Source organism: Plectropomus leopardus, chromosome 9 (assembly GCF_008729295.1).
Source record: "Plectropomus leopardus isolate mb chromosome 9, YSFRI_Pleo_2.0, whole genome shotgun sequence".
Classification (NCBI taxonomy): Eukaryota; Metazoa; Chordata; class Actinopteri; order Perciformes; family Serranidae; genus Plectropomus; species Plectropomus leopardus.
This window is the reverse complement of record NC_056471.1, coordinates 14,178,011-14,190,520: the sequence shown is the minus strand read 5'-3', so window position 1 is coordinate 14,190,520 and position 12,510 is coordinate 14,178,011. Positions and strand designations below refer to the sequence as shown.

The following is a 12,510-nucleotide window of genomic DNA, read 5'->3' as shown; positions in this document are numbered from 1 at the left end:
CCTCTTTGATGTCTCTGTCATGTTTGAAGCTTTTTCTTCAATTACTGCAACTTGGGTGTTTGCATGTCTTTGTTGTAATGAAATCTAATGTACTGCTGTTAATGTTATTCTGCGTTAGACGTATGGCAGTCACCCTTTAATGATCCCTTTCGTGCTCACGTCTCTTTCTGTTTCCCTCCGTCTTCTCTTGTTTCTCTCTGGCTCTCTCTTTCAACAGGTGGGACAGTCAAAATGATGCGTAGGAGGTGAAGCGCTGAGCCTTATTGATGGATGTGTTAACAGACAGCAGTCTCACATTGATCGTGAAGACTTCAGAAGCAGAGAATGCAAATGTAGTGGAGAACACAGGTGAAAACGACTCACTTTTTTGCCTTCGATTTATAGCTCTTTAACATTACATGTATGTATCTGCTTTTTCAATTAGAAATGTGCATAAAAAATGTTAATTTTGCTTTTTAAATCTCTGAAAACTTGCTTTGAACATTTAGAGAAACCTGGTTGTTGACCTAAGAGAAGAGATTTTAATTTTTTCAAGAACAATCAAGCATTCGTTAGTCTGAAAAGCTTAATGACAACAGTTTCTGTCGCAACAGCTTAAAAACTTTGAAAAGACAATTAGTGTTGGCGCATACCATTGAACTAGCTTTCTTGAATTAGCTTTTCGCCCTCAGCTTTAAGCTCTTTGACAAGATAGGGGGAAGGTGAAACACATCCTGTCGTTTCTAAATGAGAAGTGGAAAAGAAACATTAAATGAAGCTTTTTAAGCTATTGTTAATCCTCTCTCCCGATGCTTCCACAACTCAGAAATATGACATCTACCTTTTCTCATAAAAAGGTGCAAATGTGAAAGAGGGTGCAACCCATTAATTCTTTCACACTCATTCACAGTCATTAGCATAGGCTAAAGAGGGTGTTTGAGTGTGTGTGTGTGTGTTTATTAGGATTTATTTAGTTTTTTTTTTAGCTTGTATACCTGCAGCGTCTCTGAACTCTCGTTGACATAAACAATGCATCATAATATTTCCATAACATAAGCTCTTGGTTGAAAACTTAAAGGGATACTCCGCCGATTTTTTAACCAGCTTTGTGTCATAAAAATGTTAGTAGTAGGCTATGTGTAATTAAACTGTAAATGACTTTTGCTGGCTTTTGACCAAACTGCAGGCTGTAATTTCACATTTTCATATTCCCCGCTGCCCATGCCGCACCACAGACACAAAGATTATAGAAATGTATCAAGGGACACACCAACCTCTCTCTCTTAAAATTCGACCAGACTCCAAACAATCTGTAAAACTAGGCCATGCTGCAATTTTACTTACCTAAAATGTGTTGCTATTTTAATGCCTGTTTTTAGCTGTAATAGTGAGAGGAACAGGAAGTGGGCACCATACTGTTCCCTGCAAATTGAAAATGCAAATGAAATGAAATGATGAAAAAACAGACATGTTGTAGCGTACCGTTTAACTGGAATACAAGATCGTTTGTTGTCAGTCGACAGCCATTATGTCACCTACCCGTGGGAGTGTTTATTGGGTCAGTGTGGCACAGTGCGCCCTGGTAGTTGTAGGTTTTTCGACCTCCTGAGCAAATGTGAACACCACAATTCCTTTTCTCTGTAGTAGTATTTGCATATTTCTACTGCATAGACAACCTAGTGTTATGGGAAAAACAGCATATTTCCAGTGGTGGAACACATTTATATATTTCTAAAACTTTACATGCTAGTTTTTACATTGTTATGTAGCACATATTTTTTTTACACACTTTACAGACTCAGTACAATTATACATATATATTCTGATTATTTTACACAGTAGTGTTAAACATTGTAGCATGATGAACATTTTTATTTTTATTATTATTTTTTTTTTATTTTTTATTTTTATGTTTACACACCTCTAATCTTCATACTCTTATTTTTTCCCACTAATATTTTTTTGTACTTTACATTGGAGTGACTATAACAATTCACAATTTCCTCAAAGTCATGGAAAACGTGGAAAAGTCAACCGATTTCACCTTCACATTTTCCAGGCCTAGAAAAGTAATGGAATTAGTAAAAACTATTGAAAGTTTTGGAAAAATCATTGAATTTTGTTGCGTGTGTGTAATGAGATTGTTTAACTAATCCCCCGTGGACAGTCTTTCACGAAATATATTAAAATTAAATTTTTGTAGCTGCCAAAGTAACTATTAGAGTTAGAGTTAACTATAAGAGTTATGTTACTTTGACAGCTACAACAGTTTCATTCTTAACTCTAATAGTGATGAAATTTTAGAAATCTTATCCATGAAAATGTGTGGGAACCTTGGACTTCTGATTCTGAAATGGTACTACAGTTAACCGAGGTACATCTGCAGTGTAGTCCCTTCCTTTTAAGCCCCACTGATGCAATGTTCATTTTTCAGGACTTAGTCAGCCGCTGCCTACTGCCCCCTAAAGTTTACCTCTACCAAGCACCACTGATCCTTAGATGAGGTTTATCTGAGTGTTTCAGCTCTGGTCAGGCTCAGTGGGGACTGACTGGTCCCCACTGTGAGAATCACACAGATTATCCCCAACACTAGTCTGTTCCTTCAGCGGCACTGTGAGGAAAAGAGGAAGGGAGAGAGAGGGAGTGGAGAATGAGAGTCAGAAAAAGAGCGGTAGAGGAAAGGGTGAAAGCGGCTCCATTGAGCAGGAATAGGGCAGCTCTCTGAGGAGGATGGCCATGAATCACGCTGCAGTTACTCACCACTTATTATGAACATCCTGTACTGGCTGGATTGATTTCCCCCCACCATTCACAAAATGTCATATAGTGAAAATGGAGCAATAGGTAGCAAGCGGCTTCTGTGGCTAGTCTACCAGCTGGATGAGTGAACGCCCCGGGTGGCTGAGCCGCAGAACGGCTAACTCGGCATTTTACGAATGTAAAAGCCTCCGTATAACGGGGATAAGGAGCAGGGAAGTTGAAAAAAGGAAGGAGATAGCGAGTGAGAAAAGGGAGGAGGAGAGGATGAAGGGGGGGATGGGAGTGAAGAATGATTTCAAAAAGCCATTAAAAGGACGAAAAGGCTATGTCAGCTGTTTTCATTTGCATTGTACTTCATATTGTGATATTTGAGCTATTTTATTCCTTCAGCCACATGGGATTGATGTCTAAGTAGGATTCATGTTAAGTCTCATTTAAACTCCTTTCCATGTGAAAAAAGATTAATTTCAAACGTGACCATCACCGCCCTCATACTTTCATGCATTCTTTATGTTGGCAGGGATATATCCAAAAAATGGCACAAATGGGCAGAGTCAAAAGTTTCAGACAACAACAAACAAAGCAACGGTATGGGGGGTTGAATTAATATAAATATAAATATCGTGTCCACTTGACTTTTTTAGGTAGGCCTTTTTTAAAGTGGCTAAAATACGTTTTGAAATTCACTGCTGTGGGGTGTGTGCCCCGTCTGCTTATATATATATTTATATATATATATATATACATCTATGACTATACAAAATTATCTCAAACAGCCTCAATTATGCTACTCGAATAGGATTAAGCTGTTCAATGTGAATATCTGACGATTTATTTTGTTTTCCATGCAAAGTTTTAAAGTTTACAGGCTCAGTGGGATGTTCAGTGTGACAGCAGAGGTCACATCAGGTAGTAAACAAAGCTTAAGGCTCTAAAGATGTGTCGTACATGTGCAACATATTTTACTGACTCTAAATATCAAACAAAAGCCAGAGACTGTATTATAATATGTTGTTGTATGCTTCAAATTCACCACTTTCAAGCAGATTTATAAAAATGACTAAAGATGGATTATATTTGAAGAGAGAAAAGGCATGGATACGTGTGCATGTGTAGCATCTGACACATTAATAGATGAGTACACAGAAGCCAACTTGTCTCTTTCCTCATGCCCATGACCATGTCCATCGGCATGGGCCCGTCTGCCTGCAGAGCCGCCTGGCACAGAGCAGCTCCGGCTTACCTCAGGTGGACAAAGCCCCGGATGTCATGGCTAGAAAGATATAGGCGAGACTCTGAGATCTCTGAGTGCTAACTGGTCGGGTCTGGTCTGGTCTAGTTTGGCGGTGGTCGGGCTGTCTAGCACGGCTGGGCTTGGCAGGTCTGGGGATCAGAAGATCACCACCTCCTGCCAGCAGCCGGGGTCCTTCCATATGTTCAGCGGTGAATGTCCATGCCAGCTTGCATGAGCTGTGTCACATCCAGCCTCAGTTTCTATTCAAGGAGCACTTCTGCTGATAACACAATTACGAATGGTGTTAGAATGATCTCAGAGTGTATAAAGCTTGTTTTTTATTAGTATGTAAGCTGCTCTTTCTATAAGATAGATATTGAATTCTGGCAGCAGTGAGTATTTTCGATATTTATCTTGTTTACATTTGCCAGCTCAGATGCAGTAGTAACATTATGCTGTACCGTATCAGTGAATATGAGGCTGCTGATCCCCCTTTGACCTTTAATGTCAAACTTGATTTGTCATCTACACTCATCGCTGTAAGACCCCGTGTGTGTGTGTGTGTGTGTGTGTGTGTGTGTGTGTGTGTGTGTGTGTCTGTGTGTGTGTGTCTGTGTGTGTACCTGTCTGACTGACTGATCTGTGGCACATTTTGAACAGCTGAAGAGCTAATGGTCCAGCTGGAGACAGATGGCCTCTCGATAACACTATACCCCCAAGCCAATACTCACACTCTATCACTCTTCCCTCTCATACACACATGCATATACACACACATGCATCCACGCATGCACTCTCTCTCTCACACATACACACCAGAAAATAACATGCACGCACACATTGGATAGGATAGATTGTTAATCCATTATAAACCCTGAGGAAACACATTTTTCAATATGAGTTTAATGTTTCACAGTAATTTTGAACAATCTTTTGGCAATATTAGGTGGCAGCTTAGGTTTCATGCGAGCACGGGGGGATAAAGGAAGTTAATTTCTCCTCTTTTTTGTAATTTCCCTCTTTCGGTGGCTTTGCTTCTTTGTGGGGCTAATGAAAGAGATAAGTAATAATTTCTTTATATTTGTCTTATCTACGAGTGCTGGAAAATTACTTGGTAGATTTCAAGCAATGGCGCTGTTTACTTATAAAATAAATCCAAATGAATTGTGTCCACGTCTGGAGAAAAATATCCTCCAATGTATGTGCCACACAATGCACTGTGGCTCATCATGTAACAGGGAAAAGAAAATAGTTGTTAAAAGTAGAAAAGGATCTCTGTCCTCCATAGAGAACATGTGTCAGTAACATGCTTTTGCTCTGAGGTCATTTTTGCTCACAGATTGAAGGGAACTGATGGCAAACGCCTCGCTGTGATGCTTCTGCAGCCTCTCACAACTTGCTGCTTTAACAGTTTTTTTGTCTCTGAGAGGAAGAGAGAAGACATATTTCTCCTGAGGTTTTCTTCATTAAGGATGACGGTAGCGCAGTTGTATGCTTTTAGTAGGCGTTCTGGTTGCTCCGATGTGTCTGCAGGCCGCAGACCCAGAGAGACCTGCTCTCAGAAATTTCATTACCTCGTTAAATCACTCTCAAATCATATCCATATTCAAAGATTTACTCACCGCCAATACAGCCATGTTGAATACTGTTTGTTAAGCAGTCTTCCCCTCAAGCATTTATCACTACCTCAATAATGATTAGACGCATCCATTCTAAAATGGGGGACGTTGCTAGTTAACCTCTGTGAGCATATTAATTGCTGTGGTATGTTTTTCTTTTTTTTCTTTTTTTTTTTTCCGGCATGGTTTTAAAGAATGTGTGTGAGGCAGCAGCTTGGGATTGTAGAGGGAGGCAGGTGTAGATGATATTGGTTATACAGTCTCCAACATATGGGCCTGTCGTGTCCCATGTGTACGTACCTGCCTCCGCTGCTGTCATCTAATTATGCAGAGCAAACAAAGCTATCTGCCTGCTGCTACAAGCCCGCTTCTGTGGGTTTTGATTGTTACTCATCAGATGGATGTCTTCAACTGATTAAGACACTGTCACAATCGACCTGTAGAAAATCACCAAACCTACTTTCAATTTAGTCATTACTTGCTATTGTTGCTGCCAGTCTGTCGAATGTTGTGGTATCTTATTACCTTAGAGCTACATTGGATCTATACAGATGAAATGCTAAAAGCAGGGGGAGGTAATGCAAGATGACTACGTTCATTTGAACTCATATATTGCTTTCGGGTCTGTAAAGGAAGACAAATAATACTGCAGTATCGCTGTTGTGTATTATTTCCATAACATAGGTGATTTCTGAGCTAAAAATTATTGTCAAAATCAATTTGGAGTGACTTTTCTTTCCTATGTCTCCAACTGAAACCTTTAATTTAGCACAAAATTCAAACCATTTAATCACTATTATCTCAAAATGAAATAATAATAATAACACCCATTTTCGGGACACGGAGAGAGTTTTTGTTTCTCAGAACTTTTATATGCTTCCTGTAATTGTGTGATAAAAGCGCTCAGTCCATTCAGTTAAACTGCATATGTGTGTAGTAATTTTTGTTCAGTCGTCACACATAATATAATAAGTATAAACAATACAAACAGTGTGAACATATTCAACAGTCTATGTATTAAGCAGTGATTGAAAAGGCTCAGGCAGAGGCAAAGCTTATATATGCCTGTCCTTATCACTTTAAGCTACCCTCTATTTTCCTGCCGTTGTTATGTTTGCACATTTAGATACAAAGAAAAAAGAGAGAAAGGATATAAAACAATTTGCAGGTGAGGTAGAAACCTTTCTAAGGACCCCACCTAAAGAAAAGACTAGTAGTATCTAATGTATCCTTCGCCCATGGCAGATATGTTTGTTATTTAACTTTTCTGTCTTTTCACTGTTTTTATTGCTATTTATAATTCTTGACAGACATTGCTGCTAGTAATTTGTTTTTATGAACATGATATTATTGCGATTGCTGCCATATGCGACATATATCCTTCTAGCCCACTTAAAGTGAATCCAGGGCATTGCTGTAAAAGAGTTTAATGCTCGGTCAGTTTTCCCTGAAAAAACAATGGTTCGATGATGATAAAGAAAAAAAATATATATTTTTTTAAAAATTTATATTAGCTTTATTCCACATTTAAACTTCAAAAATAGGAATACATCTTTTTTTTAAAAAAATATCTTTTAGGAAAGAAAAAAATTGTACAATAAACGATGCAAATTCTCAATTTCAAATTGTATTTTCTCTCCTTTTGTACACAGTCTGGGAGTGACTTTTCTTTTGCTCTAAACATTTTGTGCATTGTTTTATAATATACCAAAACATTCAGTTTCATGGAATTGAAAAAACAGTGCATTAGTGTGATCATTGCAACCAGCCTTATTAATAATACGAATGCCTTTTTTGTTGTTTTAATACAATTGAATTTGTCGTCATTTTAAAGGTTGTCCCCCACAATTCCATACAATAGAATGTACTTTATAAGGAAGCATAAGTGAGCAATAAATTATAAACAAAGCCTTTAATATATCTCTAGATTCATACAGGATTGCTACTGATATATATACATATCTAGAAGCCCTTTAAAACTCTCACCTAGGCCAACATGTTAACTTAATGTGAGGCAGCTGACTTCATTTGTGAGTCGCCTTCCTTCTGTTTTATGTATTTTGTGGATTTTTAAGGATTTTTTTTGTTACTGTGTTACCTCTCGCCTAGTCGTGACTTTTACATTTGAACATCAATCAGCAATGGGTAAGAAGTTGTCCCAACTTGACATTGCTAATACCTCTTATTGAATCTAGTACCACAACTGAAATATTAATGTGTAAGGCTGGCATCACAAAATGACATTTGGAGCTCCAGGGGGTTAATTGACACTAATTGCATTTCAGCAGCCCAGAACAAATGTCAGTGTAACTACAGAACAAAAACAATGTAATTTAACTTCAGACTTACAGTTCAAAGAGTTGAACGATCTGAATTCTTTTCTTTTTTTTCCTTTTTTTTTGTCCCTGCAGGGGTATGTGAGCAGAGTGGTGATCTGAGCCTGTGCGGCATCGTTGATGCTGCTCTCCCTCCATCCTCACCTCCTCCTGCCGCAGAGACTTCACAGCAGGCCTGCCCAACACACCAGAGCACCGCGCCTACATCACCAACCCTCTCCCTGCCCCTGGGCACTGACTCCTCCCTGGGCCTAACAGCGGCCCCTTGCCCTCCTCCCAATGACGCTCCAACTGTAGTCCCCCACCTTCACCACACTCCCACTCCCACATCACTTCCCACCCCAGCTGTAAGCTCCTGGGGCCCAACAGGAGACTCTCAGAAGACTTCTCTTCTGCTGCCTGTTACCCTCCCTCTGTCGGCTACAATGATGGAGCCTGGCACTGTGTCTGCACTGACTGAGGAGTGTCTTCTTCAGCCTACCCGAACCTGCCTTGGCTGCTTCATCGAGACCCGCGATGCTACTGACCCTAGCTCCATCCAGAACCCGCCCCATGATCCCAACACCAACCCTGACACAGAGACTGGACTAAATGTACGGATAGGGGACGTGAGCCGAGAGGACTTCTCAGACATCAACAACATCAGCATCCAGTGCCTGAGCCATGCGGGGGAGGCAGTGAGTCACTATGGAGAACAGCTCCTCTCGGACCAGCTACTTAGCTTTCCTCTGCCCAAAGCCCCAGGTGAGGGCAAGAGAACTGACGGAAACAAAACAACAGAGGACTGTGACGACCCAGAGGATGATGCAACAGCTAAGAACTTGTATGATGGACTGTTATTGGACAAAGTGAGTGGAGAGGAGGTTCTCCTGGCTAACGCTGGCCAGGACTGGGGCTACTTTGAGTCCTTCATCAGTGAGAGTAAGATGGAGCTACTGGACCTTTGTTCGAAGAATGAACTGTCGGTCAACCTCTTCTCAGAGGAGGATGTTGACAATCTGTTTGACGATGAAGACGATGATTCGACTTTAAGCAGTGATGTCTGCTCACTGAAGATTCGCTACGAGTCTTTCCAGGACAACATGAGGGAAAAAACGAACGTGCTCCAGGAGGAGACACAGTTCAACTTCTTCCCCAGTGTCCTGGCCAACTGTGCCAAGAAAGAGGACGGAGCGGGAGTCTTGAGGAGGAGTACTGAGGAGCTTCAGCCCAAAACTGATGAGCTCATCCTGGAGACGGGACAGGGAGGGAAGGCTGGGGACTGCAGTGGTAGGAGCCCCCTTGATGGTTCCCAAGGCTCACCCATGTCCACTCCTAAAGTCAACTACCTAATGGACTTCAACTCCACAGAGGAGTCAGGCGAGTTCAGTGATGACAGCTCCTGCACTGGCTCCTCCTCAGACACCCTGCAGGAGGGCAAGTTTAAGAAGGGACACTCAAAGAGATTGCTCAGCCCCTCTAACCCTCTCAACTACGGTTTGCGCTCCAAGAGAAAGGTTCGATACAGTGATGATTACTTATATGATGTCGACTCGCTTGAGAGTGAGAAGAACGCAGAGAAAAAAGAGAAAGCCCCTTCTGGTCAAAAAGAGGAGGAGGATGTAGACTGGTGCCCCAAAAAACGCCGGAAATCCTGTCGTAAAGAGCCGCCGGTCGTCATCAAGTACATCATCATCAACAGGTTTAAAGGAGAGAGACTGATGTCAGTGAAACTGGGCAAGTTGGACCCTGTGGATGCTACTGTGAGCTTAAACACCGACACAGTAAGCAAATATGAGACACTGGCTCCTCTGAAGGATTTCTGGCAGGAGAGGCAAAGAGAGAGACAGGAACAGCTTAAGCTGGCTGCCAGAGATAAACAACAGCGCGGTTTTCATCTAAACGGACGCCATCATCGCCCTTTTAATTCTAGTCATCCCAAAAGGAAATACAAGATTGCAAACAGGCTTAAGGTTCAGAGGATTCACGCTGTGGAGCAATCAGCAACAGTACAGTGCTCCCTTCTCTCTGATCGGGGCCAGGGAGGTGTCACTAAAGAAGAGGCCACCCCCATGGTAGGGGGAATAATAGCAGCCCCAGGCCTCCCAGTCACATTAGACACAAACTCCATCACGCACACAGTCACAGCCAAGAGCCGCTCCCAGGAGAGGGAGGAGAGGGAGGGGAGGAGATTGGGAGGAAATAAAACAGTCAGGATAAGGAAATTCAAAAGCGAAGCCAGGCTGAGGAGCAAGAAAATGAAAGAGGCAGAAGGAGAGGAGGGGAGGAGCGTGACAAATGAAACGGATGCCTGTGTCGCTGTGGCACAGATTGAGGACCCTACTGCTGGGTTAGAAGAGGCAGGCGTTAGCTCAACTACAGTCAAACCCCATTTCTCTGACAATACCACCACGGCTCACACATCTGAGGAGAAATTCCCCTTTGTTTCGTCCACCTGCTCTTCTGACAAAGCTCCCTCCTCAGAGGCGGTGGAGGCGGGTGTCCCTGTTATCCCGGGGGGCTACCTGCAGACCCTGTTAGATGCCACAGACTCCTCCGGTGGAGCAGCTATCTCTTATTTTCCCCAGCAGCCCTCTAGGCAGCAGTATCCTCTGGGGCTATCCCTAGAGGAGAAACAGTTTTCTTCTCTGCAACTCGCTCAGAGCTGCGTCCTCTCTCCCCCCTCCGAGTCAGAGCTCCAGCAGTCTCCCCAGAACTGCCCCAGCTTCCCCCAAATGTGGCACCCGCAGCTCTGCACAACTCACAGCCAGAGTTTTGGGCCCGAGACTCCTGAGACTCCCATCTTACCCAACAACTTCCCAGCTGCCGTGCCCCTGAATGACAGCCTGCCAGTGTCTAACTACAGCCAGCTGAGCCCTGAGGCTGACAGGCTACTTTATGAGAAGAGCTACCTGACTGAGGCAGGGCTGCAGCCTGGGGCAGATCTGCAAGTGTGTCAGTCTGCCTGTGTGGAGGGCCAGGTGCAATACCAGAGAGGGTCCCTGTGCACAGACAATGGCAGGCTCATCAGCTATGACTCAGTGGGCTCTCTGTCAGCCTCCTCCAGCAATTACAGCTCCCTCAGCCTCAAGTCTTGTGAGCGAGAGGGTGAGGAGGAGGGCCGAGACAGCTTCCTAGCTCATTGCAGTCCTAAAGTGGTGATTCAGCAGAGTGTGGACGCCCTTACCCCACTCAGGGAGTCCTCAGACCTGCTGGACATCTCCAACTTCACCCCTGACAAGTTTAGACACTCATCACTGTCAGAGCTCTCCCCTCCTGAGACCCCCAACCTGTCCCCCCAGGTTGTGGGGCGCGAGGTGAAGATGGCAGGGAATGTTGGAGAATACCAGGATGCGAATGATATGACTATAGATTGCAACAGGGAGGTAAAGTGGAACTGTGACGTTATGCAGCAACAAGAGCACACAGCAAATGCATACACAGTGGAAGACAGCCAGTTTCCGCTACACAACTTCAACAGTCAGGATGTGTTACGTTTAGATAAAAAGGAGCTGGGAGTTACCGAGTTTGATGAACAGACTGGTGAGATGCTGGCTGGTGGGAAAAGCATAAAGTCAAAGAGGAAAGGCGGTTGCAAACAGACAGCTGCGGGACAGAGTCCAAAGAAAGTGCGGGCTCCCAGAGCTCCTAAGTCAGAAAAGGTCAAGACCCCGAAACAGAACTCACGTTCCACCAAAAAGATAAAGGCCATGTTGGAGGGTAAGGCAGCAAAGAACCAGGCAGGTGCTTGTGGCCCAGGCCTGACTGACAGTAGCAGCACAGGGGACTGGTCTGGCACCGGCTGGTCGGAGAGCAACAGCCTGGTCGGGGACGACCAGCGAGAATTTGAGGAGCCCTCCAATATTCTGTCCAACATTGTTTCTGGCATGGCTGAGGTCCAAAGGTTCATGATGGCCTCCATTGAGCCACTGTGGAATCCCATGTCTGAGGCCTGCATGCCCTCTGAGGCCAATAGCCTCAACCTAAAGACCCTCAAAATCTTGGCAGGCACAGAGGCCGACCTGAAGAAAAAAGGAGCCACGCTAACAGGGGCGGGGAGAGGCAGGAAGGCAGGGGGAAAGGGAGGAAAAAACCAGGCCAAATTCAACCCCTCTCATCCCTTATTCCCTCAACTAGCTCTGGGCTGTAACATGTTTGATAAACCCAACTTTATTAACCCTGGGCCTGCACACAAAAAGCTGTACCGCCACAAGACCAGTGCAAAGTTCCCGCGGATTGAGACACTGAAGGGGAAGCGAGCTGAGAGAGACCCAAATAAGGACATAGCACTGATGACCTCTTTTGAGAAACTGAGGTAATATTTTGTTATCAGCTGCTGTTGCACCCCCTTCTCACTTTCCCCCCACTACCTGCTCAGCCCTCCCTCCCAAGCATACCTACACTGACGCTATGCCAGAGCTGCATGAGTACTACGTTCCCCCTGACTACTCCCACTTCCTTTTAACCCCCACCCGAAGAGGAAATTAATATCTGCATGAAAAACTTCTTGTACTTTGCAAACTACCTATTGAGTGATTGTGTCAAGCTTGATTGAGATTTGAAACGACCATGGCTGCATTTTTCTTGCTTTTGTTGTTTCTGC

The 12,510-nt window shown here is 43.6% G+C and overlaps 1 protein-coding gene across 1 annotated transcript; it reads left to right on the top strand.

The window, feature by feature from the left end:
* Window positions 1-244: 244 nt before the first annotated feature.
* Window positions 245-12,379, top strand: nexmifb (neurite extension and migration factor b). Its single transcript, XM_042493416.1, has 2 exons — window positions 245-348; window positions 8,004-12,379. Exons 1-2 carry the CDS (start codon window positions 267-269, stop codon window positions 12,224-12,226), a joined length of 4,305 nt encoding a protein of 1,434 aa, XP_042349350.1. The 5' UTR covers window positions 245-266; the 3' UTR covers window positions 12,227-12,379.
* The last annotated feature ends 131 nt before the right edge of the window (window positions 12,380-12,510 follow it).